Raw genomic sequence first — 27,442 nt, 5'->3', positions numbered from 1 at the left:
GTATATTATGTGTGACTGAGTCTGTATACGGAGCCGAACAATATTTGTATGGGAAAAAAGCTGTGGCTGCTACATTGTAGCACTTCTCATACAGATTCAGAGACTAGGACGCACCAGGAGACTGTGCTGAGTAATTTGATATGCGACACTTGTATATCTGTGTGCAACTGAGTCTGAATTTGCATATGAAGTGCTACAATGAAGCGGCCGGGGCTTTTTTCCACGCTAAGTTCTGTTGTGCTTCGTATCCAGAGTCAGTCACACACAGATATACAAGTGTTGCATATCAACTGAGTCAGCACAGTCCCCTGGTGCATCCTACTCGCATTGTGTTGCGACTAAGACACATTTTTGGCGTAAAGGTTGTCCAATTTTGCAGAGTTGCACAGGACCTTGCAGCTCACTCCCACCCGCCATCTCGCTCTGCGCTGCGTATTCAGGCTAGATGTATGAGGACACATCTGTAAATTACTTATTATTTGGTCCACTCACCCAGAAAGATAAATATCACCAGCTCTTAAACACTCCAAAGTTGTGAGCATAGCGAATCCAGACTACAACTTTACAGCACAACATCTGTAGAACTAAACCTTGATTTAAATGAGGTCAAGGATCCAAATTGGTGTTTCAGATGTTGCGTACACAGACAATTTAAAAAGCCGCACTCATCAGCTTCCTTGTTTGGCATTGTTCCCTAAGCCAGCTCATGAACACAAGTGGTTCGTGAAGAGCCCAAGGTGGGGAGGTAGGTAAACAGGGCTTTGCTTTCAATGGGTTCAAGTGCTTTTGATGGGCATAAAAAGATTTGGGAGCTTGCAGAACAAGCAGCGATTGAGTCGCTTCAAGGTAATGTGACAATTGTTTCAGGAGCGTACAGCCCTTTCTGATCTCCTGTGATAGGGAAAGAAAAGCTGTCCTGCAATCCGTCTTTCATCAGACAAACCTTTGTTGCAGGAAGTTGTTATTACCTGGTTATCTGCTTTATGTATCAGTGTGGCCCTTTCTGCGTCTTTCAATGGTTTATGTCACCACGGTGGAGGTATATAACTATGTACAAACACATGTGCCACCTTACCTGGCCTTGGGACACCTGGGGACAATGGGGGTCATTCCGAGTTGTTCGCTCGTTATATTTTTCTCGCAACGGAGCGATTAGTCGCTAATGCGCATGTGCAATGTCCGCAGTGCGACTGCGCCAAGTAAATTTGCTATGCAGTTAGGTATTTTACTCACGGCAGTAAATTTGCTATGCAGTTAGGTATTTTACTCACGGCATTACAAGGTTTTTTCTTCGTTCTGGTGATCGGAGTGTGATTGACAGGAAGTGGGTGTTTCTGGTCGGAAACTGGCCGTTTTATGGGTGTGTACGAAAAAACGCTACAGTTTCTGGGAAAAACGCGGGAGTGGCTGAAGAAACGGAGGAATGTCTGGCCGAACGCTGGGAGTGTTTGTGACGTCAAACCAGGAACGACAAGCACTGAACTGATCGCAGTTGCCGAGTAAGTCTGGAGCTACTCAGAAACTGCTAAGAAGTGTCTATTCGCAATTTTGCTAATCTTTTGTTCGCAGTTTTGATAAGCTAAGATTCACTCCCAGTAGGCGGCGGCTTAGCGTGTGCAAAGCTGCTAAAAGCAGCTTGCGAGCGAACAACTCGGAATGAGGGCCAATACACACAGCATTTACCGTGAATGAAGTCCTACATTTTTAACATTGTTATACAAAGTTGACCATCCGTCCCCAGCCACATGGTTGTTGATAAATCATAAGTACTTGTGTTTTTTTTTTTTTATTACACATTTTCAAATGCGTGTTGGATAAAAAGCATACAGTACAGGCGTTGTGTAATCACAGTAGCAATAATTGTCTATAAGTGACATAATAAGCATAATCTATATACAATTGTGGAAGACAATTATACAAGACAAACAGAAAGTGACGATAAAGTTATAAAACATATAGGGGGTCTATTCATGAAGCAGTGAAAAGTGTGGAGAAGTGAGCCAGTGGAGAAGTGGCCCATCACAACCAATCAGCATTGAATTAACATTTATAATTTGCATACTATATAATTGTACGGAGCAGCCGATTGGTTGCCATGGGCAACTTCTCCACTGGCTCACTTCTGCTCACTTTTCACTGCTTCATGAATAGACCCCAAAGAGACAAGACCAGGCAGGCGTGTACGGGAAGTCCCAAGAGAACAAGAGGACAAGCGTTATCATGGGATAGATATCGGATCATCCTGGAGAAACAACCGCGTTTCAAACCACGACGGGTTGGGTACGAAATGCCAGCCATCGGGATCCGGACAGTCAGAATCCTGGCAGCGGAATCCTGACAGTCACAATACATATGGATCCCAGTGAGTATTCTAACCCTGACCCACCCCACTCCCTCCTGAAGAGTTATTCACAAAGAGGTCTATTCATTAAGCAGTGAAAAGAGTGGAGAAGTGAGCCTGTGGAGAAGTTGCCCATGGCAACCAATCAGCTGCTCCGTACAATTGTATAGTATGCAATTTATAACTGTTACTTGAATGCTGATTGGTTGCCATGGCTAACTTCTCCACTGGCTCACTTCTCCACACTTTTCACTTCTTCATGAATGGACCACAAAGTGAGTAAAGGCAGGGAGCGTTTGTGGGAGGTTAAAGAGGAGTTGCGACTCGAACGCAGTCGTATTGCGACCATTTTGGGGGCATGTCACAGCTCGCGACTGATCTCGTAGGCAGTTACAATGGCTCTGGCGTCTTACTTCCTGCGGTTCAGAGATGCCGGCACTGTTGGTCTCAGTACAAATCCCGGCAGTTGCGCCATATTTTTTGCACAGCCGCTGCGTACAAATTCACAGCTGTGGTGGCATTTGCGCCCATCACTGTACCAGCCGTATAGCCCTCTCTCCGGGTAAAGGGTAAGTAGGCTGACCAAATGATATATAGCACATTTATAGACATTAATCCAGAATTTTTTTCATAGGGGCCGTACATTTAGGGCAACTGTGATCATCTGTTAACCCAATATGCAATCGTCTCTTAGGACGGAGATAAATAGATCTTATGAAATAGATTATAAGACATTTCCATGTAGGTTATTGTAGTTTCGTAGTAAAATATCATTTGTTGAAGTAGGAGAACGATCTTTCTATGTCGCAGTTCTCGTAGAGATGTGAGAATAGTATGGAATGCACAGCAGATGGGGTGCCACAGGTTGCCCGCCGCTGCCCTATGCCATCCCATTGTACAATATAGAGAATAGTGTGGAATGCACAGCAGATGGGGTGCCACAGGTTGCCCGCCGCTGCCCTATGCCATCCCATTGTACAATATAGAGAATAGTGTGGAATGCACAGCAGATGGGGTGCCACAGGTTGCCCGCCGCTGCCCTAGGCCATCCCATTTTACAATATAGAGAATAGTGTGGAATGCACACTAGCTGGGGTGGCACAGGTTTGCCCGCCCTGCCCTAGGCCATCCCATTGTACAATATACAGACGTAGATATAATCACATTGATATTATGTCTATGCTTTATTTAACTTTAAACTGCTTTCTTTGTTTCTGAAATGTAATATGGGATATATAACGACTAATATTTAAATGTCTGTAGAAAATAAAACATATCTCATTAAGGTTTAGGATAAGGTAAAAATACTTTTCCTGGGATTGTAAAGCATCCAATACAAACCTGTCGTATTCTGCCTCCCTGGTGCCGCGTGCGGGGTCCAGATGTTTTATAGAGATAGGGTGACAGCCGTGAGTTGTGCCAGGGCAAAGTTTCCCTGACTGTGCCTAATTATTCTACTTTAGAACATATGTCCTGTCTGAGTGCAGATGGATTGGCGAGAATGAGTGAGGAAGGCTTAGTGGCACGCAGATAGGAATACCTTTGAAGTGCACGTTTCAAAAAATGTTCCACTAACCATATCATTAGAAAGATTTGTGGTACCTCATAGGTTACATACACTCTGTAATAGACCATATCTGACTCAGGTGGGATACGGTCCTTAGGTTGACCTCACTTAGGCCGACACTCAATAGGTCAAACTGTATTTGTCGATATGCATTAGGTCGACGTGGCAAAGATGACACATGAAAAGATCGACATGAGTTTTTTTTTTTTTTTTACTTTTTCATACTTTACGATCCACGTGGACTACGATTGGGAATAGTAACCTGTGCTGAGCGCAGCTGCAGTGGAGCGAGGCACCTTGCCCAAAGCATGACGAGCGAAGCCAGCCATGCGCGAGGACACGGTGCACTAATTGGGATTCGTGGTCACTTTATGAAGAAAACGACCAAAAAAAAAAAAACACTAAAAAATCACGTCAACCTTTTTCCATGTCGACCTGCCGACCACGTCAACATTTTTTCATGTGTCAACCTACTGCCTGTCGAACAATAGTGGTTGACTTAATGAGTGTCGACCTAAATAGGGTCGACTTAAACCCATTCCGACTCAGGTTCCTTCTCTGCGTACTAATGGTTTTTAAAGACGCACTAAGCGTGTTTGAGTGTCTACGGACGCTGAAGTGGGTGTCTCAGTCCTTGCACATTCTGACACACGGATGTACACTGGGGAAGAGCTTTGTAGTGGCATTTGAATAAAGTCTTAGGTTAAACTACAGCAAAAGATGCCCCCACAGCTGGTGCTGCGTATCACTCAAGGTCAGGCCCTTAGTGCAGTTGCAAGGGCTGATGGGGGTCATCTTATGACTTCACTTACCAACCTGCCAGATAATTATCCTATTGGTTCAGTTCAGTATTACTGTCATACATCTGATCCACCTTTAGCGCCACACATTGTGGTACCCAGATAATTCATTGCAGATATTGCAGCCTGTGTGGTTAATTTCAGTCTTTTACTGTATGTAGTTAGTCTCCACGTTAGATGGCTTGACTGTGCATACTCAGTAAAGATGTGCAGTCGGGGGAATTAAGCCTAAGAAAATGGTGCAGCTGTGACTAAATAAAGCATCCTTCCCAAGCTTAGTAAATCAGTCCCAGGGGAAGGGGTGTAGCCAGAACTTTGTGGGCCCCATAGCAACATTTTGACGGGGCCCCCGTCCCAGTGCTTCTAGAGAGACACTTCTCTGCAGCACTTGTTAATTGTATGCCCTATAATAGTGCCCTAGTTCATTTTCTGAACCATAGTAGAGCCTTATTTAATGTTATGCCCCATAGTAGTGCCCTAGTTTATTTTATGAATCGCAGTAGTGATTAAGTTCACCCTGTGTCACATTTCAGAGCTGCCAGTACACATTATGCCGCACGGTGCCCCCAAATCACATTATGATACATAGTGCTCCCCGTTCATATTGTGCCTCATTACAGTGCCCCGGTTCATATTATATAACATTATAATGCCCTCCAGTTTATTTTATACCATACTACAATGAGCAGGTGCAGGGGCATACCTAGATATATTGCAGGCCCCAAGGAAAAAGTCTGAAAGGACCCCTACGTACCACCCAATGGTGAAAAATGTATATAACACATGTAACTGTGACAGGGAAGGTGGGCCCCTCTCAGCTCTGGGCCCCATAGCAGCTGCACTCCCTGCACCTATGGTAGCTACACCCTGTGTATAACACATGTAACTGTGACAGGGAAGGTGGGCCCCTCTCAGCTCTGGGCCCCGTAGCAGCTGTACTGCCTGCACCTATGGTAGCTATGCCCTTGCCCAGGGATATATGTACTAAAGATCGATTTTCTGTTTTCCACTGATTTTTGGGTGATTTTTGGTGGAATTTGCATTTTGGAGATTTACTAAAAGTTGAAATAGGCCAAAATCAGTCAAAATCGACAAAAAAAAAAAAAAAACAGCCAAAATCAACCAATGTAGAGCAAAGACAAAACAATGTTTTCTAGTATGCCCTATGCAGATCGTAGGTTTAATAAAAGTCATTATAAAAAAAAGAAGAAATAAATCGTCCCAAAACAATTTTTTTAAAATAAAAATAATAAAATTGATTTTTAAGCAAATAAGGAATTTTGACCCTGGAGCACCTTGTCGATGTTGGTCGATTCTAGATAAATTTTTGTTGATTTTTAGTAAAAATACCCCTCATTGGAGCTAATTCAGACCTGATCGCTTGCTAGGTTTTTTTTTGCTGTCCTGCGTTTTGCATAGTCGTTGCACACAGGGTAGTCTATTTTAGCTGTGCAAGTGTGCGATTGCATGTGTAGCAGAGCTGTACATACAGATTTTGTACAGTCTCTGCGCAGCCCAGTACTTACTCAGCCGCTGCGATCACTTCAGCCTGTCCGGGACCAGAATTGACGCGCTTGGACACGCCTGCATTTTTCCAGACACTCCCTGAAAACGGTCAGATGACACCCACAAACGCCTTCTTCCCGTAAATCTCCCTGCGTTTGCCCGTGTGAATGGATTCTTCGCACAAACCCATCGCTGAGCGGCGATCCGCTTTGTACATGTGCGACACCCTGCGCATTGCGGTGCATACGCATGCGCAGTTTAGACCTGATCGCTTACTGTACGAAAACGCAGTCTAGCGATCAGGTCTGAATTAGGCCCATTGTCTGAAACTAAAAAAGTAGACATACAGTATCCTACAAAATGAATCTATTTAAAATTCAGCAAGTTTATATGGCAAAATAAAAGTAATTAAATTACACTTAGTTTTACAGTACGTTTTAAAATGTTGTGAACTTCAGATGTTTTATTTAGTTTTTTATATTAGCGCATAACTTGTACTTCAGGAACGCTGACGTAATCTGGTCTTTTTGTTTTCCCCCTGTAGTTGAACGGGACAATTTAACGGATTACTGCGTACTGGGCCAACGACCAACACATTTGTCAAACATGAACCAGCTGGCCAGTTTAGGGAAGAGCAATGAGCAGTCTCCTCACAGTCCGCTCCACCACAGCACGCCAATTAGGAGTCAAGTTCCAACCATGCAACCGATAATGAACCCTGGACTCTTGTCTCCTCAGCTCAGTCCTTCGTTAGTACGGCAGCAGATAGCCATGGCACATTTAATCAACCAGCAAATAGCTGTCAGCAGACTTTTAGCTCACCAACACCCTCAGGCCATCAATCAGCAATTCCTAAATCACCCACCCATCCCTAGACCTGTGAAGCCAGTGGAGACCTCCAACTCTTCTGTGGAAGTCTCTCCGGAGATCTACCAACAAGTGCGGGACGAGCTGAAAAGGGCAAGCGTGTCTCAAGCGGTGTTTGCAAGAGTCGCCTTCAATCGCACACAGGTAAATTATTTCTGTTGCTTAGCGCTGCTCACGTAGGGGTCTATTTACTAAGCCTTGGATGGAGGTAAAGCCCCAGCCAATCAGCTCCTAACTGCCATGTCACAGACTGGGTTTGAAAAATGACAGTTAGGAGCTGGTTGGTTGGGACTTTATCTCCATCCACTTTACCTCCATCTAAGGCTTCGTAAATAGACCCCTAAGAGTCGGATTCAGAGGTGCATGCAATCCAAACGCAACGCCGCTGTTCATGTAGTTCAGCGTTCATTTGCCACTGCGCATGCGCAAAAAGTCCTGGAGAACCCTACGGCTCATTAATTCTATTGGGATTGTGGGGGCATCAGAAATGGGGCGACAAAGAGTTGGGCATTCCAGGGAGGACACTGGGAGGTGGCCTGAAGGGAATGCAAACAAAATGGGTATGGCTCATTAAATAGTCAGTGTTACCGTCGACAGTCAATTAGTTGACACCAAATAGTCAGGGACAAAAGGTCGACATATGAAAGGCCGACGGGGACAAAAAGTAGACGCATGAAAGGTCGACAGGTGTCATCATACATATTTCCGCAAAGCCGCTGCGTACTGAATTGCAACTGCAACGGTGTTCCATACATCTCTGAATCCGAACCATTGTGCCTTATGCTTGTGGTGTGCCAGTGTTTCTCTGATGCAGTCTGATCTGTGCCCGTACTGCATAGCTCCTTGGTAGTAATAATCCCAGACAGAGACAATCCTGCAGTGATTTGCCTACGGGCAGCAATCTGTCGGAGAACTCTCCTTTCAGAGATCATCTTGTCAGTTTATTGTGAAAGTGTTTCATGAAAGTTTCTTCATTACAGTGTTTTTTAAGTCTTTTAAGTGTTTCGCTTATGTTTCCGTACTGTGGTTTTGTACTGTATTGCCTGCTATTAGCCATGCTATATTTCAGGTTTATTCTGTGTAGCGGTCAATATGTGACATTTTGAAATGCTTATATAATAAGACAAATAAATCAGTGGCGCTGTTTTTAACCATTGCGTTCTAGCATGTTAATGCCACGTTGTGTGCTGCCACGTTGTGTGCTGCCACTAGGGCAGATAGTATAGATGAAAATGGGGCACCTAAAAAGCTTATGGAAAGCGCATTTATAACACATCACTAAAACGTGCATACATTTTCTGGCACATGTTTGATTGGATAACAGTTTTTTGGATAACTAATTGAATTGTTCAACCACCTAGTACAGTCACTGTGAGGAGCACTGCTAAATCAGACGCGTTTCGCTAGTGCTGGCAACATCATCATAAGTGTAAATTTACACCTGCCCTCAACCATGTGCAAATTATATGGCTTTCGCAGGCATAAATGCATATCTGTGACGGTCTGCGTCTGTTCCTGCAGTTACTGTGCAGGATGCCCATGGATGCGGAGGGACTGTGTGCCACACACTTTGCACCCAGTACAGACTTACACTGTGCTGTACAGAGGGCTTCCCCTATACTAGCTTCCAGCTGTGCCATCTTTCCGGCCGTAGCACCATGTATAGTTGGGGGCTATGCACACAGGGCCCTGCTATAACGTCTCACCATGGAGACTATGGGGGTTATTCAGGTTTGTTAGCAAACCAAAAAAGTTAGTAATTGGGCAAAACTATGTTGCAGTGCAGGTGGGGCAGATGTAACATGTGCAGAGAGAGTTAGATTTGGGTGGGTTATATTGTTTCTGTGCAGGGTAAATATTGTCTGCTTTATTCTTACACTGCAATTTAGATTTCAGTTTGAACACCCCCCACCCAAATCGAACTCTCTCTGCACATGTTACATCTGCCCCACCTGCAGTGCACATGGTTTTACCCAACTGCTAACTTTTTTGGTTTGCTAACAAACCTGAATAAGGCCCAATATCCGGTAAGGAACGGTAGTCTTGCCGCCGGTGAGAGTTTCTCTGATGGGATACGGTCATTAGGTCGACCACTATTGGTCGACATGGTCACTAGGTCAACATGGTCATTAGGTCGACATGGAAAAAGGTCGACATGCGTTTTTCAAAAATGTTTACCTTTTTCATACTTTACGATCCACGTGGACTACGATTGGGAACGGTAACCTGTGCCGTGCGCAGCGGTAGCATGGCGAGCGAACACGGTGCACTAATTGGGGTTACCCGTCACTTTACGAAGAAAACGACACAATAAAAAGTAAACAAAAACTCATGTCGATATTTTCCCATGTCAACATTGATCATGTCGACCTAATGACCATGTCGACCAATAGTGGGCGACCTAATGGCTGTCGACCTAAGTGTGGTCGACCTAATGACCCATACCCTCTCTGATAACCCTTTGATGTGTAGACTGAAGTGAGAAAAAGACCTAGAACATCCGTAATAATCCAGCCCCTAATTGCAGTGCTATTTACCAAACTTTTTAACCAATCATTGTAATTGGAGGTTGGCAGAGGTACACTGAAGAAGTCAGTGGGGAACAATATAATAACTATAGACTTGTTTGTATCAAATCAATATTCAGAAACTTAATGGAATCAGAAAATCATGTTGACAGCATAGATTTGCTGCTGGGAGATCATACAAATCGAATGGATTTTTTTTTTACATAACTGGAGTCCTCACGGATCAATGGATATATCTTATTTATATTTCAGTGTGGCATCTGTTACGGGGTGCCACAATAAATCTAAAAGTCTTGGTTTTAAATTAAAGATGAGTTTTGTCTAAAGAGAAGGAGCCTCCGCCCCCGCCCCGCTTCCACATCTGTGCACAATTGGCCACTCCCCACTAGAGTAACACAGCGTCATAGCAAAGCGTGCCAGGGAAGACGCAACGAGCTGCAGATTGTGCAGGTAATTCTATGTATCATCTGGATTGAGGTTTGCTCTGCTGGTGCTCTCAGAGAAAGGGCATGGAATGGATTTAATATGCCTGGTGGATTTTAATCCACTAGGAAGGGTCAGCATACGTTTTGCGGCAGATGTTTTGTGAGGAGGCTGGTTTTTGTTTGGCCTATCGTAGTCTGAAGTGCGTGTTGCAGGCCTGGTTTGCATTTTATACTATTGTTTCCTGTATGGGAAGTCTCTTGTTTCTTTAGACATCCCCCCTCCCGCCCTTTTATTATTGTTTCTTAGTTGCCGCTTCCTTATAGCGGAAAAGAACGGTAGAAATGAATGAGTTGCCAATGCATGGGTTAGGCTGAATGTACCCTACTGTGATCAGTGGCAGGACCAGCAAATGAGAACTTCTTGTGTGGCCCAAGCTAGGACTGGAGTAATTGGTGGTAGCTGGCAGTTGACTCCCATCTAGGACTTGAGCAGTTGGCGATGGACTGGCAGTTGACTCCCATATAAGACTTCAGTAGTTGGTGACAGCTGGCAGTTGACCACCATTTAGGACTTGAACAGTTGGTGATGGACTGGCAGTTGGCCCCCCATCTAGGACTTGAGCAGTTGGTGATGGACTGGCAGTTGACTCCCATCTAAGACTTGAGTAGTTGGTGACAGCTGGCAGTTGGCCACCATTTAGGACTTGAGTAGTTGGTGATGGGCTGGTAGTTGATCTTCATCTAGTACTTGAGAAGAAGGTGATGAGCTGGCAGTTGTCCCCCTTCTAGGCTTTTGTAAATTACATGTTATGGGATGGCAGCTGGACCTCGCATAAGCCAGTCTTGCTTGAGCAGAGGGTGCACTTCATGTAGAGCCCTTTGTTCTTCACCACCATACCTTTTTCCCCTGTTATAAAAAGTTAAAACTGGCCCTTTTGCCTGCCAGAACGTCTCCGTGTCTTTATTTTAGATAAGTTTATATTGTTTAACCTTTGTAGTCTGACATCAGCTGATAGAGAGAGTAGTTGGCTGCTGCTCCAGGTCCCCTTCGATCACCCTATAATTTTTGCGCGCCGCATTGACAGATGTGCACACACTCGTTCTGCTGTGCAGACCAACAGTTCTGATTGTAGCGGCTGGACAGAACCCTCAACGCGGGACCGTCCAAGCAAAACTGGAGGCATGTTTTATCTATTGTGTATAAGGTACAGACAAGAAATGTATCCAGGTTCCTTCATTTGAATTAATAAGTTTATTAATAGTAGTATGTGATGGATCAGTATGAGATCCCGATGGTCGTGATCCTGGCGGCGAGCACAGCGTGTCCCTTCGGTCGCCACAGGGTTCTATTCCCCTTCGGGTGGTGGCGTGGACCACCACCCAAGTGGGGGAACCAGCTGGCAGTCGGAACTTATGTTGGGATTCTGGCATCGGTATATTGACCGCCGGGATCCCGTCCGGCGGTCAACTGACTTCCTCCCGTATGTGATATCCCCATTGTGTAATAGGTAGATGAAATGATAGCAATAATTCTGTGATAAGGGGGCTGTTTCTGGAGTCGTCCTTGCGTCTTTTGCTGCAGCCACGTCTGCGACTTTATGCTAATGCTGCTGCATAGCCTTTCCCTGGTGTACCGCCTTGTGCGCCCGTCTCTGCCTGGACACATTGAGTCAGTAAGGCACAGAAACGAAGCAGTATTTGCTCATATCGTTGGCAGGATTCCTACAATCATGGCCAACAAGACCGGAGTACATCAGTGTATATTTGATAGATGTGCATATCAGGTGCTAATACCTAATAATGCTGTGACCAGCGCCGTAGCTCCCCAGATAGGAATAAAGGAATGTTCCTTAGATATAATTCATCATTTAGAGCCGCTGTCTGGGCTCACGGCTGGTTAGACACATCATGAAGCCCCAGGCATCCACATTTTCTCTATGTACTTCATAAACAAACCCATCCTTTGCCAATGTTTTCACACAGTAGCCAAATCTAGTAAAAACCCATTCAGGCCTCAATCCAGAGAAGATGATCCCCACCCCCACCATTAAGACGGGTTCCCAGGAACCTGACTCCAGTGAATGGAACGGTCAGGTTGCCAGACAGGGAAAGTTGGCCGGCAATAATATTCTCTTGAGAAGTATTCTTGCGTCTCCCATCCAACTTCTACTTGGCTCTGTCCTCTTGCAAATAATCTGAATTCTAATGGATGGGTTCTAGCTCACAGCCCGAGCTGCCTCCCAATTGGTTTCCGCTTTACTTCAATCATCGCCTAAGATCACGTTACAGTATTGTCTCGTTATGTACACGAGTGGCTTAGGCATATCTTATAAACATAGATTTGTGAAAGTTTACTCTTACTATGGGGCCTGAACTTAATCTAAATGTCGCTGTAATCAGCAGTTCCCTGTCTGTGCTGTCCTGATTGTAGACTCATGTAAGAAAGAGGAGACCCCCCCAGGTGCACCTCCACAGCTCCGATGTTTGCCATAAGCAAAACATAGGAAAATGACTTGGAGGACAGTGTATCAAGTGGTGATAATCCCCTTTCTCAGCTTTTTCGCAGAAAGAACGGATTATTCCCGTTCTTCAATATGTATGAAACGGCAATCAATTGGAAAATCACAGATTTATCCAGTAGCCCCTAACTGATTGTCCAATAGTACAGTCACCATAGCCAACTTACCGCTTGTTGTAAAACATAACGCCATCCACTGATGCCCACCTGCAATGCCTCCTTGACGCCACTGAACTGGATGCGTAAGTAGTAACTCACACATGCTTGATTGACAAATAAATATTACTGCATGTTGCGCAAGTGCGGCCATTTTGGATTGTCATTGTCCTTGCGCAATAGTGTCATGCCACTACAAGTGTGTATGTCATCACCATATGGGAGAGATTCAGTTTGTCTGACTGGTCAGTTGCTGTAAGACTAATCTCTTGACCCGTTGCGGTGTCACGGCTTCCTCTCTCGCTGCATAAGCGGTGATACAGGATGTCTTAATGCTGAGCCAACTCACCTAGGGGTCTATTCATGAAGCAGTGAAAAGAGTGGAGCAGTGAGCCTGTGGAGAAGTTGCCCATGGCAACCAATCAGCTGCTTCGTACAATTGTATAGTATGCAAATTATAAATGTCACGTCAGTGCTGATTGGTTGCCATGGGCAACTACTCCACTGGCTCTCTTCTCCACACTTTTCACTTCTTCATGAATAGTCCCCCTAGTGATACATGTATTTTGTAATCATAGCTGTTGTTTATAAGCATTACCTATCCGAGGTGACTATCTCACAGAACAGTCTTCATGATTTTGCGCACGCCTACTGCCATATGTGCAGCTGCATTCCTTATCCGAAACAATCCTTATTTGCAAACACAGCTTTTGGGAGAGCGCTCGGTGATAGTAATTACGTTACAAATCACTAGACAATGTCCCAGAAGATGACTGACATGTGAGTGGGGATTTCTGAGTTCAGCAGTGCCCATTTGGAATCTATAGGATATTTTATAGCTGGCAGTGGCACAGCCCATACGTCATAATTAACGCCCGCGTCAAACTTTGCTAATTGAGCTAAAGAGCAGAGAGAAGCGTTTTCCGGGACAGTGCTGTGTTTACAGCTCCCTTGTGATAATTGCAGAGCGTCGTGTGGGTTCTGTGTTTGGCTATCATTATCGCGGGAGTTTGGACAATCTTATGAAAGTGAATTAGCCTTTGTAGAATGGTTGAAGTCCTCAGCCCCTGACAGATATGATTTATGGTGAGATTATTCATCGAGGGGTGGGGGTACCAGCCGTGTTAATTCTTCCCCATGGTAATATCCATCTGCTCTATCTAATCGCAGGCGAGGTGTCAGTCTGGTCGCCATGTCGGTTTCGGCTAAAAAAAATCAAAAAAAATCAGCACTTCACATACACATCATTAGGCCAGTTTGTGACACAACCATATTAACTGAAAAGCATTGTGTTGTGTATAGATTAACAGCCAGTCATTCTAACTATGGACAGACGTGTTGTACAACACGGCAGTGGTTTGGGTTCCATCCAAAGGTGTATTTGGATGATTACAAAGAGTAGCAGCACATTCCCATTCTCTCGGTTTGGTGCGTCTCGTCAGTGTCCCTTTTATAAAGCCCTGTCTACTGTGATTATTCATTTCACTTATGACATCACAAATAGGAATACAGTTTATTGTCCTCAGCAAAAACAGAACCCATTTGACAGATGCAATTATTTTGCACAAAAACACCCCAGTACAGTAAAACAGCAAGTCGCAGGAATATGGCCCAGATTTAGCAATCCTTGGAGGGAGATAAAGTGCATGGTGATAAAGTGCTAGCCAATCAGCTCCTAACTGCCATGTTATAGACTGGGTTTGAAAAATGACAGTTAGGAGCTGATTGGTTGGCACTTTATCACTGTGCTATTTATCACACTCCAAGGCTTGATAAATCTAGGCCTTATGTATTTAGAAAAACAACACTAGAAAGTCAGCGAGTGTGCCACAATTAGGGGCAGGGGGCATTTTACCAATATTAGATCGGGCGGGGTGCAGCACCCTGCAAATATAGCCTAGCCGGAACACTAGTCATTTCAGATTTTGGAGAACTGTGTCTTTGTTTGTCCTTTATTGGTTAATGGAACATAATCGAGTCTCCGGTATTTATTGGAAGCTGATGAACAGTGCAGCTACATAGATATCATTGTCAAATTCACAAGGAGTTTGTGTTCTTACATACAATTTTAAGCACTATTGGAAAAGGAAATTAAAACAGCCCAGTAGGGTCACATAAGGTTGGAAAAAAGTCTTGGGGGTAATTCCATGTTGATCGCAGCAGGAAATTTTTTAGCAGTTGGGCAAAACCATGTGCACTGCAGGGGGAACAGATATAACATTTGCAGAGAGAGTTAGATTTGGGTGGGTTATTTTGTTTCTGTGCAGGGTAAATACTGGCTGCTTTATTTTTACACTGCAAATTAGATTGCAGATTGAACACACCACACCCAAATCTAACTCTCTCTGCAAATGTTATATCTGCCTCCCCTGCAGTGCACATGGTTTTGCCCAACTACTAAAAAATTTCCTGCTGCGATCAACTTGGAATTACCCCCCTTATGTTAAGATGATGTTAAGATGATTAGTCCGATAGTCACTTTATATATAACGATGAATGAGGCCACACGACATCTATTAATGCACTGTCCCAGGAATGTTCCAGTGGATATCTTACAGATACATCTTATGGGCCCTAGACACTGGCAGCTAACACAGAACGATATGATTGTTCTCGTTCATTAATGAACGAGAACTCGTTCATATCGTTCAGTGGGGTCATTCTGACCTGATCGCTCGCTGGAGTTCTTTGCAGCGCAGAGATCAGGTTAGAACTGCGCATGCGGCGCCAGGGCATGGCTGACAGCCGACGGCTGTCGTTGCCTAGCGATTGCCTCTGCCTGATTGACAGGCAGAGGCGGTCGCTGGGTGGGAGGAGGCGGCACGGCGGCATTTGGCCGCCGTTTTGTAGGCACAGTCCGGCCAACGCAGCCGTACTGTGCGGGGGGCGGGCCGCAACGCCTGCGTGACATCACACGCAGCCGCTGCAAGCCGGGCAGCGGCGAGTAGCTCCCGGCCAGCGTGCAAAAGCTGCGCTGGTCGGGAGCTACTCCTGAAGTGCAAAAGCATCTCCGCTGGGGTATGATGGTGTAAATCTCATTCTTAAGCCCCACCTTCGCTCCATGAGGACCTGTATCATGCTATTGCGCAGTACTTGCACCTTAGAAGTCCAAAAATGAGTCGAGTATTTGCTCCTTCTGGGATATTAACCATGTCACAAATCTTTGTATCTGCAAGAGACGCACCTTCTTGTAGATGACAAGTACTGATCAGGCAAAATAAGGCCCAGGACTACCCCCTGTTTTACTCCACAGGTAACCAGCATTCATCTACGCTTACATCATTGGCTACAGCACTCCAGCTCCTGACCTTTAGACAAATCTTGATTAATTACATTTTCTTTGCAAAAAATGCAAACATTTGAAGTTATTGAATTCATTTATTGTGGCATCTCGTATCAGACAACAAGAATAATAACAATAGTAATAAATACTTTTCTGTCTAAAGTCTAAACATATTACATAAACTGATCCACCTGTATTTACAGCTTTGGTTACAGAGTCAAAATAATTGACGTGATTCATCAGACGAGATATCTCCGCCTTAAATCTATGCTGCCTTGCATATTGCAATTCGTTTGATTCCAGGTTCAGTTGCATGCAAGGTTCCACTGCAGCCTTGCCCGATCACACCGCTTATTTTTACTTGAGCCCCATCACAGTTAAGCCTCATCACAGTTAAGCCTCCTCACAGTTGAGCCCCACCACAGTTGAGCCCCACCACAACTGAGCACCATCACAGTTGAGTCCTATCACAATTTGCGGAAAAATTAGCAAAGTTTTACAGACGGTAATACCCGGAAATGTGCTCAGTCTAACATCTCATCTGAACCTCGCAGGTTCTTGAATCTGCCCCTAATTGGTCAACAGTTGCTGATACTTCAATAATCCCTACTATTGAAGTTAGACTCCCAGATTTATAGTTGTCTTATTCATCCGTACTGCCTTGTTTGCATGATGGAAATACATTCGCCATTCTTCGCCATTCTTCACTTATACATTCGCCATTCTTCACTAAAACCAACAATTGTTTAAAAAGTTTGGCTATCGGTACTGCCAGCACAGAGCTCTTAATTGACTCTTGGATGTATAGGATATGAAGCTATGGGGGAGCTATATCAAGCCTGCTTGGTTACTCCACTCTTTAGAAGGCTTGAAGCATCTCCCCCTATATGCTGTAGTAAATATATATGTATTGAGCATATGTTCTGTGTGAACAGGTGGAATAATGTAGGATTGCTGGAATAACGCTTGGCATGCCCTTATCTGCTCAGACGAAACTCAATCTGCCCCCAGCTTTTATGCTTCCTAAGTGTGCCCAGCAAAGGGGAATATATTTGCTTTACACAATTTTATGTCCTCCCCCCATGTTGTCTAAGAGCATACCAAGGTGTTGTGTCAGTCAGTTCCTTGCATGCTCCCTGTCAAATTTCAATTGCTGACCATAAGCCTCGTTTGCCATACCACATGACCTAAGCTATTGTACTGTGACAGTATTATAACAATCCATTAAGATTTAAGAGAGAGAGCTAGGAGAAGATAAAGATATTATAAGAAGAGAAGTCAAACAATGGCAACTGTACAAAATGGCCAGCTCTGCAGTGTTATAGACTTACAGATTTATATCTGCGTTTGACAAATACAAAGTGAAAGTAAAAATGCAGCAATTAGTTGCTTTTAAACCATGGCCGTATATGGTTCTAACGCTCGCAGGTGAAAGTGTGAAAAAATCAATACTTGTCCTTTGAGCATGAAATGTAACACTATGGGCCTGGTTCTGAGTCTCACCACTTTCGCGTACGTTTCACAGTAGCTCCGTGATGATCGGCATTGTGTATAGGGCCGATTCAGATTTGTTTGAAGTTGACGTCACTTCCTTGGAAGCAGCAGTGACGGCGCAGTACGGTGATGCAGCAGGAGGCGCCTATTACAAGCAGACGCCTCCTGCTGCAGTAGTAATGCGACCAGTGCCCTAGGACGCAGAATGGGATCTCTCACTCACCATCCGGCAGCCTGCGGCACCCATGGGGAGAGGCCCGGAAGTCTCCGTCCAACGACTGAGATGCCTGGCTACTTCCCTCCCACTAAACAGCGGCGACATGCCTCCGTTTTTGGAAACGGAGCCCCTCTTTGCCCCCTCCCCGCCCCACAAACGCCAGCAGACTGTCAATCACTGACCGTCTGCTTCCGTCATGCTTCCAACATCGCAAGACCCATGTGCACATGCGCATTGTACCGATGATCGATACTCTGCGGCAAAAGAAGCAACTCCAAACACATGTGAATAACACCCAAAGTGCCCCATGCACCTCGTCTTCTGAAAGCCATCACAAATATTCCAGCATTGGCTGCGCCACCTGGATCCTATCCCTTTAAAAAAATAAATTCTGCCTCATTTAGTTACAATTAAACAGAATTATGACTATTTGTTTTCCTTCAAGGAGGTTGCTTTGCATATTGAGTGGCTAATTATTTGCAGGTGACAAAAAAAAAGAGCAGGTTAGATCATTTTCTCTTTAATGAATGGAAAGTTGACATATTTACAAGAGGGGCCGTGTGGAAAATGACGATTAATAAGAGCAAATTTTGTTTGAAATAGTTTAATAATTATACTCAAGTGGGGTAAAATATTTTTACATAAAGTGTTGGCTTCTTTTGAAGCTAATTATTGTTATGTTCGTGATGCAGGGATGCTCGTTACTTTGCTTTATGATCATGTAATTCGTAGGAAAATGTGAAGTGACCGTTTGTGTTGTATAATGCGGGCTGAGAAAAGACGACTTTGTAAATTAGTGGGGTGTGTTGGGTTGAGAGGGCTGTCTGCCATTAGGGACTGGCAGGAAACATATAGAAAATAAATATATTTACATTGGTTGATGTGTTGTAATGCTGATACCTAATTAGCAAAAATGGACAATTTAACTGTCAGCACTGCAAGAGTTTCTCATTATCTTTTTGGGGTCTGTTGCATCCAGTTTTTCCCCTTTTACATTTTAAGCCCTGTTCAAAACTTGCCAAGCTCTCCCAAGACCTGCCGCACTCTCATTAATATTAGTTTATCCGACAGATTTTTAGTAAATGAGTGGGTCCGTTTGGACAAACGCTCAGTCCCCCTCCCCTCCAGAAAATATGGAAGGTGACAAAGTTCCAGACACAGTGACAGAGGGCCGGATTTAGAGGTGGACACTGCGAAAATGTTTATGCAGTTGAGCGATTAGTTGCATACACAAAAAGTCCACTACGGCGCTTGTGTTTCCATGACTGTATGACTCCATGTGTTGAGATTGCTGGCATTAGGAACAGCAAGGCAAAACCATGGGTGTTTCTGGGTGGTGACTGGGAAGTGACCAGAAATGAGCGCAAAATACACTGTCTCATGGGCCTGCTATGGGAATGTTGCAGCAGTGTCTATGCAGGTGGCTGCTCTCTCTGACGCAGTACCGCAGCCACGGAGGCCATGTTTAGACAGTCGAGAACGAGACATTGTGTCTGCCATAGGCTGGTGCAAGCGATGATGGTGAGAGCAGTGGTGCGCCAATTGTGGATTATTTGCATACTACTGCAGCCGCGAATCCGGAAAAAAATCTTTATACGTATTTAACTGCCACCCCAAACACTGGCAAACATGGCCTGCTGACTGGCAGTTTGGTGCGGCTCCCCTATTTGAATTTTGGACAGCGCTGCAGCCCCACCTCTAGAGCCGCCACTGGTTCCATAGCAGATTTGCACCTTTATCGTCATAATAACCTGCATCGCTGAGCACTCAGCAGTACAGGTCATACAAATCTAGATTAAACCTAGAACATAACACATACTGTAGATGCTGTACGTGGTAGACAAAGAGGTGCATTAAAGTAATATAAGATTTGATATTAAATAAACATGTTGATAAAATCTCAGCCTGTGTATTATTAACATATATAATATACCTCAAATAAACGCTGTGCTTATACTGTACTACACCTGCCCATTAGGCTATGTTTGGAATTATTCACAGAAAGCAGATGCACTGTATATGCTGGCAATTCTCCTTATTGCAATACTCAGTAAAGAAGCCAGAACTAGGACATTTTTTTACTAAGTGGTGGCTTTGCTTCCCAACGTGTTTAAGGCCAAAGTGTCAAAGAGCAATGCTGTAATAGCAAAACACTCCAGGTAGCAATGGCTTTTATAAATCGCTGCTAAGTAACCACCTAGAGTGATTGGCTAGTTTGTCCAACCTACAGGTCGCATAGGTGGATTCATACACACAGTGCTTTGCTAGATTTGTCACAGCAAGCCGTGCTTTAGGTTTTGAGCTTTTTGTCCCACATCCGCACAACGGTAGACAATTGTACCCTTATGGAGGTAAAACCTTGTTTTATCTTGTGATTCGTGTATGATCATTTCAGCAGTAGATTGTGTTTAAACAATACAGAAAAAAAGATTGACATTAACTTATTTACCAAGAAGGGTGCAGTCACAGAATATTTAATTATTACCTTGTCAGCTATGGGACAACGTTGTTTCAGTTAAAAATATTGCATATTTCCTCCTCTTTTCACTTCAGGCTATTCGGTGGAATCATTCTAATTATAGTATGAGAAGATGGACTATTTTGACAGCTCTCATTAGATAAACAACCTCTAAATCTTTCACTGGTATAGATAGTAATTTCCAAAAATATGTGAAATATTAGACTCCATTATATAAAGAAGAATTTAGTAACATTCACTTACATATGTAATATTCATTTATATTTACAGCTACAGTAAAAATTCTAAGCGTAAGCATACATTAAAAAATGAGAATAACAATTAATAAGGCTATCTATAAAATGTAATAGATTACATAGGATTTGAACAGACGAGAAGACAAATTGCTCGTTGGCTTTTAATTTCCAAAATGTCTGGATAGAGGGGCATCCCCAAGTAGGTAATGTTTACCCAGGACATGTCGACGGGTCTGCGGGCTGCGCAGTGTTGTAATTATCAAAAAATGTGACAGCGCTAATCCATAAAAACAATAAGTGGTTGTCTTTGGAAGAAGAAACAATTAGCCAGCGAAGTTAAAGTGTAGATTACAAATTGAATATATCAATACAGACATTACATTAAATAAACAGATAGGCAAAGGGGACATCAGTAAATAATATGCAATACGCTACGAAACATAAAATAGAGGCATGCGTCGAAATGGCAGTGCAAGTGTAGGCAAGAAATGCGTCAGCTGTCCATATATCACTGAGGATACCTGTATGTTAATACCAAAACGAGCTGTCCCAATAATATGTAAGAAGCCTAGTATAGTAGAATCAGCCTGATAAAATAACGTTCATGGATCCAGCACTTGGTCTCAGGATAAGCCGGGATAGGGCAAGTAGTTTCACCGCATGAGACTTCCGACGCGTTTCGCCTCCTTAGAACAGACTTTTTCAAAGAGTTAGGATTTGGCCTGTGCTCAGATGTATCTTTTGAAACTGAAACAGGACTGGAGCAGTTGTGCGCTTATAATGATGGCTATGAAACCACAGATAGGGCACAATCTGGGTGCGCTTCTGATCAATTTGCATTGACCTCTGCATCAGCTTTTTTATGTATAATGTTAGTTTATTGTACTCACTCCACACCTGCCCACTATACATAAACATTGCTATATATAGGCGTCAGCAAAGGTTGGTGAGCAGTACAATATCTCCATCAGCCTCCAGTCATGGTGCAACACCCGGGATCCAATTGTCATGGTTCCCAGTCACATGACTTCCTGTCTTCTCTATCCTTACCTTTGCAGCAAAGGGAGAGAGGAATGTGCTAGTTTAATAGTCTAAAGCTAGAAAATGATTTCAATTGCTTTAATATAATGACACTGTTGTCAAATGAACCCCTTCTATCGCCAGAAGATAACAGTTGAATCATTATTTTAGTTCTAGGTTAATTTGAGTGACAGCCAAGTCAATTAAACAATAATAAATTCTGTCATTACATCTTGTCCAATATCTATATCAGATCTTGAAAAAGAGTATTACGAGGAGATCGTAGCTATAAAAGTTTGGTGAAACAAAAGTTTGGCCTACTTATCTGGTGCTGAGCTATTTGCGTAAAAGCAGTGGTTTCATTATTTTCCGCATAGCAGGGCTGGACGTATCCTGGTTGCCAGGTAGCCAATGCGCCTAAGAAAATACTCTTGGCGCCCAACTTCTGGAAGTCGCTCGTTAATTTTAGTCACTCCATTATTTTGCCCACCGCTGATTTCTAGTTTGCTGTCAGTCTGTGCTTCTTCAGCATGTCGATCAAATTTAAACGGAAAATTAAGTTGGACGTTTTATTTTTATTGGACCAGGGTTTGCTGTCAGAAATCCTGCGCAAGGAAGAGGACCCCAGGACAGCGTCTCAGTCATTGCTGGTAAACTTGAGGGCCATGCAGAACTTCTTAAACTTGCCCGAGGCAGAAAGGGACCGGATCTATCAGGACGAGAGAGAGAGGAGCATGAACCCTAATGTAAGCCTGCTGTCCTCTTCATCCTGCAGCCCAAGCTCATCCCGCGTCCCACAGGTACGTCATACCCATGCAGTACTGTGTATGGTCTGCGCTGTTATGTTGTTAAGCGTTACATTATAACTTATGAGCCTGTGGTCGTACAGTATGTAGACTAGCGCGCATCTTGCAAAGCACTCGTCTCCTATTGGTTACTCAGGTTTGCCGCTAGTTATCACCATCAGTGCGTCCATTAGACTTTGCCGACGTGAGATTGCCCTGTTACGCCTCTTCAGACGTTGATGCGATCAAAATGCATCGTCTGTACTAGCACGCCCTCTGTGCCGCAGCGTGCGCACTGCAAAAATATGCAACACATGCTCCGCAAGCAACTAAGCATCAACCCCTATATCTTTAAGAACGTTCAACTAACTAGCTGCAGTATGTTCAGACCAGTGCAAAGTTCTGATTGGTTGGTTATGGCCTTTATAAACTGGAATTGGAAATTAATGAATCATCCAAAGCCATAAAACCCCCTTTAATAAACAAGGTTATCCCGACCGCAGAGTCTCCACTCTCCTTGTGGAATCGGCAGGTGACAAGTGCCTGATGAGACCTTTGTGTCATTCAGCCGGAGCCATGCTTTTCATTTTGCCCTTGATTCGTCAGCTGATGGTAGAAATCATTCAATTAAAGCAGGCGGCAGAATACAGAAATAACAATAACAGTTTAAGAAAATTAAAGGCACAAATCAGAGACAACCTGGGGCCCGGGATGCGAAAATGAAATTTCGCTTTTTCATTTCCGCTCATTTCCTAGGTGAAATTGGGTGTCCGACTGGTTACCATAATGAGGATAATCGTAGCTGGGGCTATGTGCTCAGATGACATACGTACGTCTTTAATAAAGGATGAGGGGGACATGAGGGAGTGCCGTAAATTGAGTAGTAATTTATTATTTAGAGACCTTTACCCATTTTCTCATTTTTTTCTGGGAGAATTGGTTCCTGCACCGAAGACTTTATCAGACAACAGTGAGGGAGATAGAGAGTCTCGCAACTCCTGTATACCACATTAGCTTGGAACTCATTAACCCATGCAGAGTTAGTGGCATACAGAACTGTGACAGAACTGTAAAATGTTTGTAAATAGGTAAAGACTGTACCAATACTGATGTACGGCAAGCATTGTCATGTTAGATATTACACGGGCGAGTCACGTTATTACCACCACCAGCTAATAGCCAGAGTAACCGCCGTGTGCAGCGCGGACAGCAGCTAGACGGGCTGAACTGTCATGTTAGACACACGTCTGGCAGCCCCCAGGTTCATTCTGATGGTGAGCTGCTCCACTGTAGTGCGTTGGTCGGCCCTCGCGCACCTTTGTAGCCGACGTTTACCTCTCACATCAATGGCACGTGGTGATCTGCAGTTTCCACGTCAGGTAATCGCAATGGTGCCATTTGTCCAGTCACGATACACCTTCACCGCAGCAGCACGCGGACAGGTCACACACTGCGCTGTGTCAGAAATACTGCCACCCTTGGCCCGAAAGCCGACAATCATCCCTTTTTGCAACTCGGATAAATCGCCCCTTTTACCCATGACAGGAACGAGTGATATGTGCACAGACGGCCTATCACACACCTTATATACCCACCAAGCCAGCGCACCACGCGTGACGTACTTCATGGGCTACCCGCTGCCAACGTCAAATGTAGGGGGTGATCATAATAATGTGACTCTACCGTGTATAGATTGGGCAGATGGGGCAGATGTTGCGGAGAGCTGCTCATATTTCTGACGCCACGTCCCAGTTACACTGGTTGTCCAAACAATGAAACAAATGCCTTGTACCGTTTACCTCTGATCAAAAATAATGAACCTAGGGGGAGAGTTAGCAAAGCTTGGACAGAGATAAAGTGGAGAGCAATAAAGTACCATCCAATCAGCTCCGAACTGTCATGCTACAGGAAGTGTTTAAAAATGTCAGGAGGTGATTGGTTGGTCCCAGTGACGTGCGGAGGGGTGAGGCAGAACCTTTCCTGTCATACTAACGTTTGTGCTAGTCCTCTCTCTCCACTTTATCTCCCGCCTAGGGTTGAATTGTTGTCTATGCATTTGAACAGGGCAGGGCACGTGGATATTCTCTACAAAGTGCCCCCCCCTCCCCCTCACACACACACACACACACACACACACACACACACACACACTTTCTCGTCTTCTCTGAATCCATCCCAGTTTTGTTGATAGTAGAAGGAAGCTGTTAGGATTCTTCCCACCAAGTTTGGATCTGAAAACGAGACAAAACGCTGGTTTCCTGGAAAGGCGCGGATCTTGCCTGCTTTAAATGCCACGTGCTTCATATGCAGTCCAAGCACGCCAGCCCTGAGCTTTCTGTGAAAATGGCGTGAGGCCTCGTTTTCTCACTGAAGCTTGATAGAAAGAGCGGAATCTGAGCGGCTAATCTCTATTGGATATTGCTATCTACAGCTCAGGAAACGTGACTGAAGAGATATAGAGATATCTTGCAGCGTGAATAATATCTTGATATTTATATGTTTAATGCGAGACTAGATGGAACATTTTTATCAGCGATAGTGTCTGTTTATGGTGTTTGCTTGGCTATAGGCTGAATCCATATTGTACAGAAAGGATGCGGTTATGTGACCGACGGTCACACGAACCCAACCCGTGCAGGATGGGCAAAACCATGTGACCTGCAGGGGGTGGGGTGTCAGATGTAACATGTGCAGAGAGTTAGATTTGGGTGGGGTATGTTCAAACTGAAATCTAAATTGCAGTGTAAAAATAAAGCAGCCAGTATTTACCCTGCACAGAAACAATATAACCCACCCAAATCTAACTCTCTCTGCACATGTTACATCTGCCCCCCCCCCCCCCCCCCCCTGCAGTGCACAGGGTTTTGCCCAACTGCTAACAAATTTGCTGCTGCAATCGGGTCTGAATTACCCCCTTGGTCTGTAAATAGCATTGCTACCAGGTCAGCAGTACCCTGTTGACAATACATTGCCGACATTTAACTGTCGACAGGGTAATGTTGGGCAGTTAACTACCTGTAAGTGCTTTATAATTCACCAACGAGCATGGAACTGTGGGCTGGCTTTTATGAGTTTGCACAGTTGGCAAAATTATGATTTTTGCTTTGTGTGTTTTTGTGAATTGGTCGGGATCTGTTTGCAGTGTGGAAAGGCGTGTGGTATTTATAGCGGCAATATGTGACACCGACGCAGTGGGAAATATATAACATTATAAAATCTATAAATGATGAAAAGCAGAGCGTACTGTAATAATTTGCAATGAGATAAATACGCCCTTATTCTGAGTCAGACGCATCGGCTTCCGCATTTCTCTCCGGCAGGCGGCCGTGGTTGCCAGCTTGCTGAAATATCCGCCTGCATACGCCCATTATCCATCCACCGTCATGTGAATGGTTGGCCCATTTTTCCCGTCCACAACTGTCATCATTAGCCTGTAGACTAACTCAATGCTGGGTGCAAAAGATCCGTCTGAAACAGATGTCCCTTCTCCATCCACACGCATTGAACAAACGCAAAACACGGCTTAATGACCCACAAGACGGGACAGTTCTATACGATGGCATGGACACCCGCAGACAGTATAATCCTTTGCACATACTGTCTCCATTGATGTGTCTATAGATGGTACGGCACATGCCCAGCCTGCCAACGCTTCCTATGGCGCAGGGCACAATTGCAGAGAGCCGCGAGATATGTGGACTTGCGTCCAATTCAGAGTCAGGCCTATAGCTTAGAACCTTTTGCTGATTTAGTTATTGATCCTGGCTGTGGTCTCATGTGAGCTACAACAATGGCAGGGAAAGGGGTTAAATGACATGCCAGCCAATGACTTATAAAATATTTAATCTTCCCATAGATTTACATTCTACGTGCCGAAAAATGTCAAGGAGGTCTCTCTCCTTCGACGTTGCCTCCACAGCAATTATTCCCAATCACAATTAACCTGATTAGAATAATGGACAGGAAGTGTCCCACCGTAGCTAATGCCCCTTGGCACCAACCCTGTTAAATCCTTGGACAATTTCTGCACAGATGGTTTAGCTGAAACACTTTCCCGTTTTCATGTCTTCTCCTCCCCCCCCCCCCTCCTCTCTCTCGTCCTCTCTGCAGTTGAAAACCTCCAGCACTCCGACATCCGACATCCAGGTGAAAGTGGAGGGAGATTCTAACAACATTTCCATCACAGCTGCTGTTTATGACGAGATTCAGCAGGAGATGAAACGCGCCAAGGTGTCTCAGGCTCTCTTCGCCAAAGTAGCTGCCAATAAAAGTCAGGTGAGCGAGCTGGCAGGGCGAACGGGCGGCGTGATCTGTCTGTGATATCCTGCAACCCTCGTATGCCCTATAGAATGTTACATCTGGTCGCGTAGGTTTTATGCTGTAACCGTCTCTGTTTCCAGGCTAGACAAAGGGGTAGCAGTTGATTTACCGACGGAACACAATACCGGCAGTCATAATCCCGACACCCGTTGACCGACAGTCAAAATACCGACATCCATTATGCCGACATGTTCAAAATGCCGACATAGCCAGAATAACGCCATTTAAAATGCTGACATGTCAAAATGCCGACATGCGCTTTGAAGGAATTTTTGCTCCCAAAAAAGACTTGTTCATACTTTATCATACCAGTGGACCTGGAGGGGGGATATAATAGTGCCCGAAGCGTAGCGAGCGGATGCGGTACACTTAGACGGCGTCCATGTTGACCTATGTCGACATTGACACAAAAAAACACAGAAAGACTCATGTCGGTATATTGACACGTCGGCGTTTCAGATGTCGGTATTCTGACTATGTGTCCGTCGATAAATCATACTGAACCCAGACAAAGACATGTAGTATTATTCTTGCAGTCGGCTTACTGGCACCCAGGTATATGACCCTGGCCTAAAATATTGTCACATCTCTGGGTTTGTTAATTCTAAAATTGTTTTTGTGTGTGATATTTGTGCCATAAGTAATGAATCCCTTTTTAAATGTGTCCTCCATGGAAAATGTGCTTTTCCTATTCAGTCTAATTCCGCAACGCCTTCCTGCAAATGTAGCTTACTGAGATCTACAGTATATGCCGTTTTGCATCTTTTAGTGAACACAATGCTTTATGTTCATGGTTTCCTTTTCATTGATGTTTTACAAAAGCATTTGTATGTTGTATACAGAGCTGCACATGCAACATACACTTAGGCCCCCATTTATCAAGCCTTGGAGAGTGATAAA

The 27,442-nt window shown here is 44.3% G+C and overlaps 1 protein-coding gene across 4 annotated transcripts in view; it reads left to right on the top strand.

Moving 5' to 3' along the window:
* The window catches only part of SATB2 (SATB homeobox 2), a 229,436-nt gene that overhangs the window by 104,804 nt on the left and 97,190 nt on the right, over positions 1-27,442 (top strand). For 3 of the 4 annotated variants that reach the window (XM_063933039.1, XM_063933040.1, XM_063933042.1), the window contains exons 7-9: positions 6,759-7,225; positions 22,025-22,237; positions 26,333-26,497. In XM_063933039.1, coding sequence (XP_063789109.1) covers positions 6,759-7,225; positions 22,025-22,237; positions 26,333-26,497 — 845 coding nt within the window. The remainder of the gene's footprint in view (positions 1-6,758; positions 7,226-22,024; positions 22,238-26,332; positions 26,498-27,442) is intronic. The other variant, XM_063933041.1, reaches the window with a different exon arrangement.

Source organism: Pseudophryne corroboree, chromosome 7 (genome assembly GCF_028390025.1).
Source record: "Pseudophryne corroboree isolate aPseCor3 chromosome 7, aPseCor3.hap2, whole genome shotgun sequence".
In the NCBI taxonomy this organism is placed as follows: domain Eukaryota; kingdom Metazoa; phylum Chordata; class Amphibia; order Anura; family Myobatrachidae; genus Pseudophryne; species Pseudophryne corroboree.
Note: the sequence above shows the minus strand (reverse complement) of the source record. Positions and strands in the feature narration are given on the sequence as shown.